The following is a 17636-nucleotide window of genomic DNA, read 5'->3' on the forward strand; positions in this document are numbered from 1 at the left end:
GGTGTGGATGGTCATTTCCTCCCGTCCTGGGTGCTGGTTAAACAATGGTAATAACTGCACACTGATGAAGGGAGCAGCCTTCCTGTTTGCAAAGCGTCCTAAAGCTGGTCATTAATTTTCATTAAGTGCTGTCAGAAAGGACCATTAACCAGGCTGGAGAATAATCACCTCCCCAGAGAGTGGACCTGTTTATGGCACAGGTATGGGTTAATAGAAACAGCCCACCTTAGTGACACAACACTCATAACACATGCACACACACACACACACACACACACACACACACACAAACAAACAAACACAGACACACTAATAGTGAGATTCTGTAATGATTCATTTTCATTTAGGTTGTTCACTCTTCATCGGTGCCGAACTGGAAGACACATCTCTGAGAGGGCAAATAACCGCGACCATTTCTTTCCAAGTACATGTGTCATTAGTTCCATCTCAGCATCTTTGTAACCTCAAATATAAAACTGCATGACCCCAAACACCTGAAACACCCACTGCAGGCGACCTGTTAGCATCTAATGAAGAACGTTACGCATTTAGCAGCCACAGAAACGTGTCTCTCGGGAGATGGTTGCCACTGGAAATAAAAAAATGTTAATTGGAATGATAGGAATGATTGTGTCTGGTGGATCAGTGCAGAGCAGCACAACATATTGTTTTTCTCTATCAGCTTCTACACAAAACCACATTTTTGGTTATTTCCATTTGATTTAGCTTTTTTTTTTTTCTCAGGTTTTAAATGGGTGGGGCTCATTTAGACAAACGCTCGGTTACATTTTCATGCACCAGTCGGAGTGCACTCTGATTAAGCGTACAAGTATTTTTGTCCTCTTTGACGTCAGCCCCATGATGAGAGTACACACAGTACAGAAAGACTGATTTATCTCGAGTGCAACTTTATGATCACATGAGATCTATATGCTGTAATCAGAAACTAGCTATCATTACAACCAATCAGCTGGCACCTCTGCAAAGTTGGCGGCGATGACAATAATAGCCCAGTTGGCAGTTGGGATCTTTATAGTGGCAGAAAATTCACTGCAGAGTGGATTTTGAGGATTATGTTAGCTACTTTCTTCTCACTAGTCTGTGCATGGATTATCCTGTGTATATGACATGCTCTCCAAGTCATTTCGTGAGGGTTGAAAAAGGGATTTAGGATTACATGATCTAAATCTGCTCTGTATCTACCATATGGAAGCTAAGTCTATCCATTATCCATCAAAGTGTCAAACGCTGTGCAAGGGAGCAGCTGTCCATGGAAGGCCAGCCAATTGGTTTGATACAGGTGAAAAGTGATGTATGATTGCTGTAGCTAACCAATCACTCTCAGTCTGCCAGATGGCTTTGGCCTAGGGACACTGAAACCACATTAGACCTTGATTTCCCCGCTCTACGGGTTTCAGCCCAGTGTTGCCATCTTGGTGCCGTCCTGTCCCCCCCCCCCCCGTGTTGATGGGCGACCTCCCTGGCCTGACTCCCTATTTGAGCAGACTGATATATACGTAGAGGCAGCATTGGACTCCTGTCCTGCTCTGTGGTTAATGGAAAGTCTTTACCCACAAATGCCGAACAGCAACTGAGTTACTGGGAAACAATCGTGTCTGTGGGGAGAACAGGGACCGGTCTGGAGAAAATTACCTTATTGCATATTGGTGCAGTTACTGTTGAGAAAATTAACTAGAATTGAGGAAGTCTGGTTTGAATAAAACATCCAAAAGTGTCGGATTGTTGGATTTTACATTTGTGCAACATTACAAAAATCTAATTCAATCAAATATTGGAATTAGCACCAACACAACATTGATTCGTTTGATTTGATCGCTACGCTAAATTGCGTGGATCATTTTGCACGGCGGAAAAACTTGGAGCGAGGATCCACTTTTGCTGGATGACCACGTATTCTTTAAATCTTTGGGATCCCCACCTGTCGACTCCCTCGCAGTGGGCTACAAAGTGTTTCATCAGTGTTTTATAAAGTCTATTTCATGCACGTCTAAGAGAACAACTGTCTACAACTGTTTCTCCGTGCATTTTCTTTCAACCTACAGACATCACTGTCATAGTGTATTGGGCAGTGAGTGCTGCCAAAACGCATCTAAGTGTTCATGTGGCAGACTCCGGCCAAAGGCATCCAGAGCCAGAGTCTGACAGCTGATTGAAGCTGCTGCTGACGTCCTGCTCTCACTACGTGACCGTAGTGTAGAGTTGTTGCAGAGCAGAGCTGGAAAAGTGAACAGAGGTCAAATATCTGTGACTAAATATTGTTATTCACCAAACGATTTCAAAACTCACAGCATTACATTACAACACTAACTTTTCAATGCACAAAGTAAAATGAACTATCAGGGAATAGTGAAAATACATTTAACTCGTGTCTTGATCACCCCTAGTGGCTGGCTGCAGCATAGGATCAAAAACCCTGGCACCTCCATGTTAGTGGATGGGACCTGGACCAAACTGAAACAGTCCCAGTCGTTATTTGACGCTAGAGGATTCATTGCTAATTGAAGGGGGGTGGGCGACTTACTGTTCATATTAACACACTGATTGAGTTTCTTTTTCTTATATCTCTTGGTTATTTGGAAAAGAGCTTTTAAACTTTAACTGAGGGACTAATTACATGCTGTTGATTAGAGACTTACTTTTCTAAATGGAACACTGAGGGGTTTTTTTCTAATTAATATCTCAAGAGGAGAAAGAACAATTACACTGATTATTAAAAGTTTCGCCATCAAGACACAAACCCTGGTTCATTTTTCTGAATAGGATTCAATGCATTATGGGAGAAAACGGTGGAGAGGCTGTAAAAAAAAAAGAGAAAAAAAAAATATTGAATCATGACATTCATGTTGGAGTAAAAATTGGAAACAGTTTTCAGAGGTGATAAAAACCAATGCAGTGTCAGTGGGGCTGCCTTGTGTGATACTGATCACTGCTTGGCTCCTGTCCTTGAACACTTTTAGTGAAAGCTTCAGCATCGAACCACTAACTGCATCTTAAAGTGACACCTAAACTATTTCTGAACAGTTGATAAACCATTTAAAATGTTGGATTTATGTCATCTGCTAGTCACTTATCTTACTTGAAATACTAAACCTTGTTAATCTTTTTACTCTCAAGATGCTTTTTTATCCAATCTTCTCCATTAGTGTCAGTGATGTTCTTCATATGTTAAAAAAACAAACAAACAACAGTTGTAGTTGTAACTAATCCAAAACAATACAAAATAAGGAAGCCAACAAAATGAGTAATCCGAAAGATTAGCATCCAAAATCCTGTTTCTATCCAAAGAGCATTAAGCATCTTTGATAAATGATCTTAAAACCTTGACAGGAACATAATCACATCGAAACTGGAGTGAAGCCGATTAACTGTAAATTCTGATCTGTAAAGGTATTGACCACAATAGTACCACTTACGATCAATACTTTTTGAATACTCATCGATTTCGTTAACGTTGATACATCCAATACATGCATTGAAAATGGCAACGCTATCGTCACATATTGGAAAACAAACAAATACAACATCTGTGAAAATCTCTTTTTTTTTTTTTTTTTTTACAGTCAATCCATAAATCTATCACGCTTAATTGTGGAGTTGGTAATTTGTTTTATGTCGCCAGAAATATGGACCTAAAACACAAAAAGTAATAAAAAAAACCCAACACAGATACAAAATACACAATAAAAAGGTCAAAAAAGAATTATGGAGTTGGCATTTCTGAAGTCTCACAGAGGCGATAACTCCGCCGGGAGTCGGTCTGTTTTCGTGCTCAGGGCAGGAATACGTAAGTGAGTGAATTTCTTTTTAGCATCATTATTGAACCCTTCTCACATTTGCACTTGCTTTTGTGCGATGACGAGCTCATTACCACATCGACAGACTTCAATGCGGCTTCACTTGTTTTTCTAATAAAGGCGTCAATCAGTGCGATATCGTCTTATCCCGGTGATGCCCCCTTGTTCTGGAGATTTTAATGGTTTGGATGCATTTTGTTAACTTGAATTTCTTTTCTCTTTCACTTTCCTCCATGAATCCACTCACCAGCACAACCTCTCACCAGGCTACCTCACACAGAATTACTCCGAGTCAGGTTTCTCGATAAAATTAAAGCACATTGTCATCTTTTTTTAGATGTTTTATGCTCCGTGGGTTTGACTGACTCACACGTCCGTGGCCACAAACACATGCTTATCTATTTTTTTTCCAGCCCACTGAAGTCGGCTATCATTTTACCCCTGCGTGGTTCATCAAAGATGCAATTTCTAACCCTAAGGTTTCAATTCTTTATCTGTCTTGGGGGAACGTTAAAGCAGGCGGACCATAGAATTGCCTCTTTGTTGTGTACATTGGATTTGTGTTTGAGCAAGATGTAATGACATTGTCTGCTAGTTGCCATGGTGTTACAGGAGACCACAGTGCATTTCTGTTTTCCTTTTTTTACATCCGTCTGATAGCACCTTGTTTTCCTCCTCCTTTCTTCTCCTTCATTCCTACTTTCTGTTGATCGTCCTTGCTCGTCACTTCCAAAGCACTTACAATCTTAAAGCTGATGTTTAGTTGATTCAGTGTGTGAAAGCGGAGCATCTGTCGTCATCTGCTGCTGATTTGCTCAAAGACGAGTATGAAGCATGATGAGCTTCACAGCTTTAAGACCTGACTGAAGCCAAAAGCTGCCACACTACAGCTTCTCAGAGCTTCTAACAATCAATGTCACTTGCTAAAAAGTGACTGACAATCAATCACCCTGACTCCCAACTGTCAAGACAAGGGGAAGACAGGGCTCAATTTGTGGTTTGCTAACATAGCTGTGAGTGAGGAGAGGAGACTGACTTTGTGGCCCCTTGGAAATCATTTGTTTCTGCCATGTCACAGGGAAAAGGGCCAAAGATGAAATAGGTGATATTTCAAAAAGCAAATAAGATCTATGCCACTGTGTACTCAGTATACAAAAGGTTTCCAACAGTATTAAAAACCAGCAAGAAATTATGTTGAAGACAACAAATCTCAACTAAGTCTTTCGTTATTCTCTTAATTTAGGTGTCATGACCAAAGACTCTGAATACTGCAGACTGGAGGAGCCCGGGATCGAACCACCAACCTTCTAGCTATCGTGGACGACCCCCTCTCCCTCCTGAGCTACAGCGACATGAGTTAGACCATAATCTTTGGCTTTATTTCTAGTTAATCCATTGTGAACAGCTCGACAGCTCTGTTGTCTACGACTGTAGTTTTTAAAATTAACGTCACTTCAAATAACCTAGAACTAGATAACTTTTCCATTTGTTGTGCGAGACTATTGCAGCATAAAAACGCTCTACATAAGAAAACAATTACACACTTCTTTTTTAATTTTCTCTCAGCCATGTAAACACAGAGCTGTGCCTCCAATAACACTCAGTGATGTCTCTCTGACATGGAGCCAGTCTACCGAGACCCAAACTGCAATTTCAGTGGTTTTTCCAGAATAAACAACACTGTGTGTGTTCATCGCAATAAAAGTCTATGTCACCCATTGCAACAGTATGGCCCTTTAATGTCTTTTTAATAGCTTTTGGAGAACAGTAGATTTCTGTGGTACAGGAGCTACATCACGCTGTGGTAACACAGGGCAGTACTTGTTAGTATAAATTCCTTGTTGATTTTGAAGTTTTATCCTTAAAAGCCTAATCATACAACTCCAATCAAACCGGACCAAAATCCTAGCATCAGATTCGAAAACGACACCTGCTGACGGAAAAATAATGACGTCTTATTCAAGCATTGGGAGCCGTCAAGCCCGAGGGTGTGTGACAAAGGCAAGATGGAGGCAAGGACGATCAATACTTCACTCTGTATGAAGCAATGGGCATTAAATACTCCTCTTTCTGCTCCCCTAGGAAAAGAGCAAACATATCAATCAAAACCCAATCAGCCATGTCCACTCCATACACACAAACCCTGGGGCCACATGCCAGCTGTCCCATGAACATTTATTTTAGTCTTAAATGTATTATCATGGCGATTATTCAGAATTGATGTATTCATATTTAGTTTGTGAGTGGCTGGATGACCTCAGCAAAGGTTACAGAGCGTTACAGTGCGAATGCAGTGCAGGATTTTGGCCTTTCCTCTGAAAGCGAGTTTATGAGGAGAGATCTTGCAAATGACTGTTGACGGGGCAGGGGGCATTCATCAAGAAAACAAGCCACATGAGCACCGAGACCAGAGTTAGGGCTGGAATGAATCTCGTAGAAACAAATTTAATCCAAGCGCTGCCACAGAACCCATTTATAATGTTAAGATCACAACATGAATCCATGAGAGAGGAGTGCAAGGGGCAGGGAAAGAGAGAGAGAGAGAGAGAGCCAGGAGAGTATCAATTGAATAAATGAATGTATAAACTTCGTAGTAGGGATACAGTCTTTTGAGGTATTGTACTGCTGTTGTACTGCATTCTCATTGTTAAACTACGAGCTGAAGGTTTTTGAAGGAGGAGTCATTTCGGTATTAAAGGTTCATCGTCTGTAAAGCTCCAGATTCCGACCGGTTTTAGCCCATTTCTAAAACACAGCCTCACATCCTCTGCGCAGCCTTGTCTGCAGACAACAGCTCTCTGGGGGCAGGGCTGGTTCATATCGAGGAACAGCAGCATGCTCGGTCTTCCACAGCCGCTCTGACAGTCCTGTCTGCTGACTGACTTTCAAAAACAACTGGAGCTTTGAAAATTGTTTGGAAACGAAAATGGAACGGAAATCAAACAGTTGGACGGGACTGTGTTGAATTAATCTCTCATCTCGCAATCTAAATGCATTTGACGGAAACATTTATACCGTTTTTAATCAGAAATGATGAAATAGGTGAATCTGCAGAGCGATTCAAATGTTCACTGACACTGTATATTTCCTTTGCTGTCCTTCCAATGTTTTCTCTGCAGCAGGTGAAGAATAAAGTGGTTATATAAGGCACTGAAAATATGTGGTTATGGTTCAGAAAATGTGGAATTTAAACATTGGCTTATTACGAAACGTGTTGTGTACTCATTTCTCTAGGGAGCTGAAAGTGATTGGAACAGGTGTTTGTGTCTGTTGTTTTAAGAGTACACCGACAAAATACTAATACACACATGGGCTGCGGCACAACAGGCATACACTCATTTCTATCATCAACTACACTTCCACTTTGCATACAAGCCAATCCATATATATTCTCTTTTACAATCCTGCCCTTATAATAGCACCCATCACCTGGTTTTTATATGGGAATGGATGACATGTTTATTAGAGTGATCTTTAAAAAAAAAAATGCACTCAGACAGGCACCTGTTGATCAGCCTGCCAGAGCTCGTTCAGAAGCATCTGAGCCTGATGAAAATACCAGCAAAGTCAAAACAGAGCCAGCATAGTAGAAACACCTTGCAACTATTTTTCTACATCAAAATCAAGCATCGTACAGGATGGCACCACATTTAACCTTTACCAAGTTTAAAATAGAGCCAGTTTAAATGCTTTGCGTCGCTGCTGCGGAGAACAACGACATGAAGAGAGTTATTTAATATGAAAAACAAAAGGAAAACATTGTGGTCTAAAAGAAGCGAACAATGTTTCCACCCATGAATTTCAGGTAAATTGATAAGAGTCTGTTCTTGGATTGGTTGTTGCTATGGGCAATTTCTACGAGGCCTTCCCTCCCTCCCTTCTATTCTTATTCTCTGATGAAAATTGGCAATCATATAATAATCCACTTATGAGCGTGCACGCTCGCTTCACAGTGGACTCAGCAGCAGTTTTCACTTCAGAGGCCGCAGACACCTCAGGCTGCTCTATCATGAGCTCTCCCAGGCCAAATGCAGAGCTCTCATCTTAGAGCTTCCTGTGTAATCCCAGATCAAAGGTCCCGGGGAAACGGGAATGGATTCTCCGCTCTAACAAGCACACTTTCTCAGATGGAGGAAACTGAACCCATTTTTCTTTATCTTCCCTCTGCAGGTTAGTTCACTCTCTGCACTGAAAGATAGACCTTGCCATGATAGCGCAGGCCTTGCTCGTAGCAGAACACACAGGGAGATAGGCCGCAACGCCTCTTCGGCTGTTTGATGTCTGTTTTTCAGCTCCCTGTTTTCGTGCTCCCCAGAGTAACAGCTGACGATAAGCCAACGAGTAGGCAATACATTCCAGCAGAGTGAGATGTTACACAAAGCTCACCAGGACTTTTTTTTAATCAAATAAACTATGCATATTGGTTTTTATCTTGAATAACAACAAAACATTCTTCAAATCCTGTCGGCCATGTCTAACTCGGGACAAAAACTCAATCATCGCCTTGGTGTTTGTTCAGAGGAGTAAAAGAATAAGAAAATAGTTTACATAACAAACACAGCGATGAACTTGATTTTTCTAAAAATTCAATCAGCGCAACATTTTGGGGAACAAACATCACTGCTTTCTTTTCAGGAGTGGTGAGAGAAGACTGATGGAACAACAGACCGACATCAAACTTTCCATAAATGACAAATAGTCATAATTAAATCATTTTGTGATGCCTTCTTCAACCATACAAGTACAACTACCCTGTGAACCAAACCATTGGAGCACCGATACTGAAATACACGCCTATGGCAGCAGGCACCCTGTACCTGTCATGATAACAATATTAAACACAAGTGAATATATATGGGTTATGTTCAGGCTAACTTGTAAGAATCCTGTGTTAAGTTTGCAGAAATGGGAAAACACGTTTCTTGTCCATGCTTTTCTTTAAATCAAACCGATGACCCTTTCTTTATCATAACCAAGTGTTTAATTTAATACAGATGTCGACACAGGCCTTCTGACCGTGTGAAGAACTCATTTCAACCAAAACCACAATACTGTTCTAACCATGTGATGTCATTGAGAAAACTTTTGAAGAAGTTTTTGTCTTCTCAGCGGTGCCATGTTTTCATAGATGCCTGTTGCTTCTCTGTCCGCCGCACTAACGATCGGGGAAAAACAGAAAGAGAAAAACAGTGAGGCTTACTGAGATATAGGGAAGTGAGAAGAGAAGATCAGAGAATTAAAATCTGGCCCATGTTCAGAGTCTCTGTTTCATGCTCCGGAGCCTTTGAAAATCAGAAGGGCTGACTGGCAGCCAGATTTGAAGCGATGGCGGGTGGGAGGTGGGGGGGGGGGGGTTGTGAGGGCAAAAAGAATTGCAACAGGAAACATCAGATGCAGACAGACAAATCTAAAAGTCAAAATGACTCAATAAAACATCAGTCACACTTTCTACAGCCCTCCCATAAACAGACAAATATGAAAACTGAAGGACTTATTTTGACACCACTTTGTAGTACTGCAGTATTTTAGTGAGACGACCATAACATAAAAATCTAAGTCTCAGGAAGACACTGGTGAAGCAGCAGATCATTGTGCTGTAGGAGTTGTGTGCAAGTTGAACCAGACTTTTGATGATAGTTAATTAGGGATACAGTTAATTTTAAATCTCCGTCTGCATACATTTGTCTCCTGTGTTTGAATGTTCCTGTCCGTGTCACGGTTGAGTTTCAGTCTGTTCATTTATCCTTTCATTCAGTCCAGCTGTAGTAGAATAGAGGTATGAGCCTGCGGTTGGGTGCCTATTTCAGGAAGCTCTCTCCTTCCCCTCTGCGTCTGGGCTGTTTCTAAAATGATTTTGTCTCAGCCTGACCCTTTGCACTTTATCCGTCTGCTTGAAAATGCAAAGAAAGTGCATGCCCGGGAGTTTGTGCCAGTTATTGCTATAACTGAAATTACTTTGAGCTGGAATCAGGGAGGAATATGAAACTTGCTTCCTATGAAACTCAGTCTGAGCCGGCCAGATGCTGACACCATCATTAATAATTCATTCCAAAAAAAAAGGGTATGCCCTCCAGAGTGTAAGTTCAAGTGACTTTATATTTGTCCAGCTCTATAGTGACATCCTTCAAGTCCACCGTGACAGATGCATACGCAAATTTGACATCTACTGTCTTTTTTTTGTTTTAGAAAAATTTGGTGCTTAGCAGATATGTTCCGTTTAATCAAAGGAATCCTGATTAAGATGAACTGAGGTATAAACAAAAGAAATATCTGATAATATAATTATTCCCGCACATCCGCTTTGACTAGCTGCTAGCAGAGAGGAGCTGGTTGACTGATCTTCGTACAGAACAGTTCTTTTCTGAGTTCCTCCATCATTAAGCGTCGTGAATGAAAGCTTCTAAGGTCTTTCAACACATTTAGAAAAGCAATTTGTTGCGGTTGAGTGATACCATTTTTAAATTATACATGGTGAATTTAAGTATTTAAAAATAAATACATTTTTTTTGTTCTCGTTTTATTTTCCCGAGTCTTTTCTTCAACGTCTGCCTCCTGGGTCGTGCTCTCGGGTCCCTCCTCTGATTACTGTGACAGCCCAGTTGTTTACAGAATTTAGAACTCATTACAGAGGGGAACTGTTTTCTGAAGCACATGTGCAGGAGGCAAGGGCAAATTAGCACCCCTCCTGGAAATTTCACACTACAAAACATCTTCAGCGGAGCAGGTGGCATCACTTCCACCAGGCTGTGAACAACTTTGAGAGACACACACGGTGAACCCTGACATTATCAACAAATTAGTGAGGGCGTTCTAGCGTAGCAGAGGGCGAGTTTATCCAAAGAGTGTGATGGCTATTTATTTAAGTAGTGCGCATAAACCAAAGCATTGATTGTTGCTGAATTGCCACAGTTTGCAGGAGGAGAACAAGGTCAGTGTGAACTTCATCCTCTGACTAATCCCTCTGATGACCCCACAACTTTTATTTTCCTTTTTCAAAAAGAAATTAAAAATCTCCAGGAAGAAGTCGTGAATACTTTGAGTCGCATCTACACTGGGTCACACTTCAGCCTCTTGTGGGCAAATTGAGTATTACAGCTTTGGATTTCATATCGAGATAACTGTGGGTAATAAATCTGTTCTAGTACCACATATGCTAGGGTTTGGAAATCTGGGCCTGTGCTCTGAAATCTACCAGCAGTATCATAAATGAAAATGGTCCTTGCCAATCATATTCCCTGCAGTTTGCAGCATTGAATTCAAGATTCACAGAACCCTTTGTTAAATTAATTACATTTGTTCTTTACATCCACTGACATGAGGTGCAGACACCCGAAGGACATTTGTCAACAATTTCTCACAAATTTAAATAACAGTCTTGACAGTTTGTCAAGTACAGAACTAGTCCTTCACAGCGAAGACGTGTTGAAACTTTTACAATAGGGTGTTAAGTGTTTCGCTGAAGTGCTTCTTGATCATAAAGACATGCTCTTGTTCCTGCCTGCGATGAGTAATGCCGGATGACAGATTGTTCACATCAACCTTCACTTGCTGTTGAATAGCCGGTAGGTGATTAGAGAGGTGATATTCAACAATCTACGTCTGAATGGAACATAGTTCACATAGTTGTTCCAAAGAGCCAGAGCACAAAGTGCAGTTCTATCAAATACAAGATTATAATGGTAGACAGAGCTGAAAAAAGTCCTGAATGCATTTGTAGAGATTGGAATGACAGCAGACAAGGACCGACAGTGTGCAGTGTCACAATACACAATCGAGTGCGAGCTACATATGGTCTAATTCTACTTTAAATGCCCGCCAATCCAGCCAGCTGGTCTGAAACCGAGTGACATCAGAGAACCGCGTTGAGCGGTGCCACAATGAAATGAAAGGTCTGTAGAAAATGACTTGAGATGTTTTCCAGTCTTTCGTTTAATTTCATCATCGACTGATAAACTGAACAGTTTAAAATCCATGAAATCCTGCGTCACCAGACGAGATCTGTAACTTTGCGTGTCGTGGTGATGCTTTATTGTAGAGCGACTGGTCCATGACCTTAACTGCAGGTATCTAAGGGTATGAGACGAATCAAGGTTGGAGGAACAACACATTCAGTACAACATGTATACCATTCTCATTTTGTCTTCTCATACGTTGAATTTGTGGACTTGGATTTGAAAAGGAATTCAAACTGACAGAAATTCTTTAGAATCCTATATAACAGGACAAATTAGGACATTCACAGCCTTTGCTTGTGCAGCTTACATTCATGACACATTATGTTCCCATGTTTCATAGTAGCACCTTATACAATGAGTATGTGCTGTTAAGGTCTTCAACTACAATTTCACTACACTTAAAAATGATGTCTTACTGTGACATGTCCATTAAGTGTGTGTACCCATTAGGTCCATGTTTTTCACTCTCTCTTTTCTAGGTAGTAATAGCAGCAGCACAGAGAACAGACCTCTGTTGAGGCGTTTCACTGAGACTTAAGATAAATGGCACAGTGCAAGAGGCACTGACAGCAAGGGACAAATGTGTGTAAAGGCATCAGCTGAATGACCTTTAGTGTCAGGCTACAGCTGAAGCTGCGACATGCGTCCCTGGATGGTCTTAAGACAAAAGGGCGACTGGGTTTCCTTGACTCTACTCTGCAGCAGATATCAAATATTACCGAGCTTTGGGGATTAACTTCTCATTCGAAGTTTTCCTCCAAATGTCTATCTCACACACTCGCCCTCCCCACCTGTCATCCTTTCACTTGATTCATTGATTTAGCCCTGTAGGCAAGATGAGAGTGCTGTGGTGGCCGGATGAAGCACTCGCTGAGGGATATGGACATAATTGTAGCTAAGAAGGAGAAATTACAGCTTGTTATACAATTTTCAGGCAGCAGTGGCCTAAAGGCTGGAGGAGTGCAGTTCTGTTGGGAAGGTCAGCAGCTCAATTGCCTGCAACACCTCAGAGGAGTGCACGGGGAACCATGGTCACCATGAAAGGCAATAAAAGGACAATTTACTGCCTTGATGCGTTACACCGTATATTAGCCGAAGAGTGAAAGGTCCATATTGTCCCCTTGATCTGTGCATGAGACATAGTTCTTCTGGAGCACAGCAGAACAACACTTCATGTGAGGAAACAGTTTGCACAATTCTTATATTTTTTAGAATACAGGATAAGACTTATGCAGGACTTAAGATGCCAACCACCAGTGGATGTTAGCGGATGTTAGGGACATACAGTATCTTCAGTTGAGTACATCCTCTAATAAGGCAGGGCCTGGGTGTCTGTCCCTAACATCTTGAGGCCCAGTTGGGATCTTTCCTATTGATCCAGAGCCTTATGCAGTGTGTGATGTTTCTTTCATGGTCTATTGCACTCCAGACACGTTGTTCTGCCTCAAATGTCATCTGCTCGTACTTACATAAAGTCTGTAAGGTTGTGTGGGCAGTAACATGTGACTAATGCATGGAAATACAAAACAAGCCCTGACTTAACGACGCACATACATATGCTATAGGTGCTTCAAATATAAATATCAGTGCTCATGTTACCAAAGTAAGCTAAGACTGTCATTGAAAATATCTGATGGTACAGTCTATGATTGATTTTATCTCTGCCTCCGGGAAACTCTTGATATTCATCTCTGTTCACATACTACACAAATAAATATATTAAGATAAATGTGTATTCGTGGTCTTGTAGGTTGATCAGTAAAAATTCAAGTGCTTTTATGTTCAGCACATTTTCGATGAAATCAGAAGAAAAAGCACGCTTGACATTGTATGTAGCTTTGTTCTGCACCACTCTATTCTGGTTATCATGCTACAGCGGGGATATGGAAGTAATAGAAATCCTCCAGAATTTTAAGTACACTAAATATAAAAAATATGTGCAGCGCACGTGTGTTCAGAATATTGATTGATGGTGCTACGTGCTTTAATATACCTCAACTGCCTCCATGTGCTGTGTCACAGGCACGGCTGCAGCGCCGTCTTCTGACCGTGTTGGAAGGCCGAAGACAAATCCTCAAACCAAACTACAGTAACTTTCCCTTCCGGCCCTCGTGTCTCCCTTCACTCCCTCACAGTTTGAAAAACCGTGGCTCGACAATAAACATTTTCATTCCTAATTCTTCCTCTTCCTGATTCATGTCAGCTCTGACAGTGTAAAACAATGTTTACATAACGCACGACAATGACTGTGCGGTTCCATCAGCTCAGCTACAGGCGGCAGCTCCGCCGTCTTGCTCCTGCATTAATTTCAGTAAATATTTAATGAGCTGTGACAAAAGAAAACTGGAAACAAACTAGGAAATCATAGGAGGAGCAGATCCAGAAAACAATTACAGATTGTCTCTTAATCATGCCCTGAGCGTGGGAGCAAGTTGACAATACCTTAATTACAATGTCACAAAAATTGGAAAGGAGTTTGCCGGGCGACATGGAACTGATTTATTTAAGTGAATACACGCAGTATGCACAGTGTTGATATGTAATGTCTGGGCTCTGACCTTATCTCTCCACATAAGCAAACACCAAGCTCAGCACAGAGCCCAGCTATATTCAGAGCACGACTCCAACTACTCCATGAAATGTACGAGTGGGTGCTAGTCCAGCTGCCGTGTGGTCGCCCCCCCGGTACACAGCACGTACAAACACTCAGGGTAAACACCATCTAGTGAACTGAGATGAACGATAGACTGAAAAGACGGACGACATATGACAAGACAAAATCATCTTGATAGCCCTCTGGGGGCTGGCTGCACTATAGGTCATAAACCATTCCTCCTCCATGCCAGCAGATGGGACATGGACCAAACTAAAAAGTCCAAGAAATTTAGATAGTTTCACAAGATGGCTTCGTTTTTGTAATCTACGAGAAACTGAATCCAGCAGATGAAGTCAGATCAGCAAATTAATCTTGAAAGCAATAGTTTAAAATAGATGAATCGATGTCTTTAAATGACATTTATGTTCAGGAGCAACTATATAAACCACACAATCAGAGTTCAGTAATAATAAAGCAAGCAGTCAGCGGTGAGAAGAAAATATGAAAGTGATGTTCTGCATCATGATTACAACCCAAATCAATCATATTCTTCCTTTTATCAGAGATCTGTGTTTGTATTAAGTGGGAAACTCTCAAATGCCGCGAGCAAAAACCCATTTGAGCCATTGCAATCATGGATATTCATATTAAAACAACATGGACACAAACAGCGTGAACGATTTCAAGCATGTGTCACACACAACAACAGTAAATAACATCAGCCACAACAATAAAAGCAATCAAGTCTCCCACCTAATGCTAATACAAATATAGCACATTGGCTAGCTGGCAGCCTCACAGCTACTCACATCAAACTTGTATAATTACACAAAGCCCACAGACATTACGATAAAAACAGCCTCTCACCTGAAGTGAAGCTCGAAGACGCTGCAGCTTCGTCCCCTGAACAGTGAACTCCCATCTTCAGGCTGGATGTTGTGTTTAAGATTTAAAGAACAGATATATAGAATAAGCCTCATTGTTGATTCAGTTCCAAGATTTTTTCAAATCAATGCAGCAAAAATGAATACAGTGAAAAATAAAACACCCGCAGATTTAAAAACTGCACAGTCATGGTGTAGTAATAGAAAGGAAAGCCATTTTACCTTCAAGACGTTATGAAGCGTCACAGAAGTTTGACGTCACGTTTCAGGAGGTTGCTCCTCTGTTGTCAACATCTTTGAGACCTTCAAACTTTTCCCATGAAATAATGTCAGAGTCAAAAGTATCCGAACAAACAGCAGCAGCATAATCTTCTTCATTCTCGTCCACAGAAAACAACTCCACACATCTGGAGAGGCCAAGGTGACTTCAATAAACTTAACGACTCAGGAGAAACCTTCAGGGCCCAAACGTGTTTCTACTGAGCAGGAGATGATCCAGGAAGCTTCAGGTTTAAACTTCTGGTTCTCACCTGTCACCTGCCCGGCTGTCGTCCAATCAGATCACTGGAACACCAGAGTCCATCTACAGGGTCCTGACAGGGACAAAAGAGTGGAGGACAAAGAAAAGTGAGAAATGATACAGGTCGGGAGATGTTTTTGAGTGCATTGCATTCGCATGAGACAAATTAACGACTTAACGACTTCATCTTGTTAATTAAGAATGTAGATGAAACCTTAACATAATGTTCCAGCTCTAGAAGCTTCTAATATGTGGGATGTTTCCTTCTCTTTTTTTTTTAGCCCCAGATTTAAACTTTCTTTTTTCGTCGTAATAATCCATCCTGATCAGTCAAGCAGCTCATTACTGTTCGGCTGTGCTGGTCCGGTCCGACACTGCTCGAGGTCATTGCGATACAGAATGCATTGGATATAAATTGCGTATTCTGCTATATATAAATGATGTTATTGGTTGAAGTGAGGTTTTTTTTTTTAATTTGGCAACTGCAGCATCTGTTCAACTTCTTCTCATTTATCTGGGAACACTTTGCCAAGAGAGGTTTATTGAATTGGCTGCATTCATTTCCTTTAAGTTAGCTTTTTTGTTTTATATTGCATTGAAGTAAATGAATTTTTAGCACCGTGCACGTCTTACATTTATTTCTCCTCCGCCTTACAGCACATGCTACATTCAGCTGCACTTTAATGAACCATACAGCTGTGAACTGGCATCACATAACTTCCCATTTTTCCCATAATTGGTACATTGTTGTATTTTATCCTCACCATTTGGCAATCCCATAATGCCTTGACTTTTAAAAACCCATAATTCAGAGGAGAGATTGAGTGACTCGCAGCCAAGTCGAGCTGTTTTCTCCAATGGCCTTTTGAAACTCAGCCAAGCAAAATCTCAGTTAATTAGAAGTGCACAAAGATGAGGGAGTGAAGGGAGAACACGGAGGTTGACAGCGGTTTTTCCTGCCCTGGAATAAACAATGATCTCTTGTGGGCGGTGGTGGGTGCTTTGGCACAGAGGGGGAAAGCAGATTAAAAAAAAAAAAAGACACAGAGATAGAAAGATGTAGGATCTGAAGCACGCTGTGATCATCAGAATCTTTATCAAAATGGAACCAGATGTTGCAAACTCTGTGGCATCTGTGCAAATATTTACTGGAGAATTGACTTTTCGAGAGGTGGAATATTGTGGAGAAATTAATTTGACTTGATTCTCAATATCACGTTGTCACACAATTATTATTCTAATTATAATAATTAGGGAGGAAGTTGGCATAGTGAGTCCTCTGCAGTGATTAAAGAGATATCCACCCAGGCCTTCAGTTTGACCCGAGTCGCTCTGTGATTTGTGTAATTGCTGAATTTCTTATTCCCACGTGAATCTTCCACGAGTCCCATGTTTGTTTCCCCCTTTTCTTGTTTTTCTCAAAGATTCCTTAGATTTACGTCCCTTTTTCTTCCTTATTCCTTTTCTCGAATTATTGAGGCTGCGGCAGAAATAATTAATGAGAGCTTTGATACCATTACGAGAGCAACTCCGGGGCTCATCCAGCTGCGCGGCATCGAGACAATGCAGGCACGCTCAGATCCATCAAAAGAGTAAAATCTCCAAAGATAATGACGGGGATGACACGGATGAGTGAGTGTATTCCTAAATCACCAGTCCTGAGTGAGTATGGATGTTGATAAATCTGTTCGGAATGCTCAGAAACCTGGACAGTACTAAATAGGCCAGCCTGAAATCTCGGCTTTGTGATAAATTGCCAAAGCCTAGATTCGGCATCTTGGTGGAAAAAAAAAAACACTTTCCAGGATGTGTGAGGAGAGAAAATAAACCTGACACACTCTGCTGGGCTTTTGTTCTTTTTTCTTC

At 41.2% G+C, this 17636-nt stretch overlaps 1 protein-coding gene across 3 annotated transcripts in view; it reads right to left on the reverse strand.

Annotated features, from left to right (window-relative positions):
- Positions 1 to 15612, reverse strand: part of rxraa (retinoid X receptor, alpha a) — a 172749-nt gene extending 157137 nt beyond the window's left edge. For all 3 annotated transcript variants that reach the window (XM_069513412.1, XM_069513413.1, XM_069513411.1), the window contains exons 1-2: positions 15473 to 15612; positions 15234 to 15295 (exon numbers count right to left, since the gene is read on the reverse strand). In XM_069513412.1, coding sequence (XP_069369513.1) covers positions 15234 to 15288 — 55 coding nt within the window. In that variant the 5' untranslated portion in view covers positions 15289 to 15295; positions 15473 to 15612. The remainder of the gene's footprint in view (positions 1 to 15233; positions 15296 to 15472) is intronic.
- Between the last annotated feature and the right edge of the window lie 2024 nt (positions 15613 to 17636).

The sequence above is a fragment of the Paralichthys olivaceus genome, chromosome 18 (genome assembly GCF_024713975.1).
Source record: "Paralichthys olivaceus isolate ysfri-2021 chromosome 18, ASM2471397v2, whole genome shotgun sequence".
NCBI classification, from domain to species: Eukaryota; Metazoa; Chordata; class Actinopteri; order Pleuronectiformes; family Paralichthyidae; genus Paralichthys; species Paralichthys olivaceus.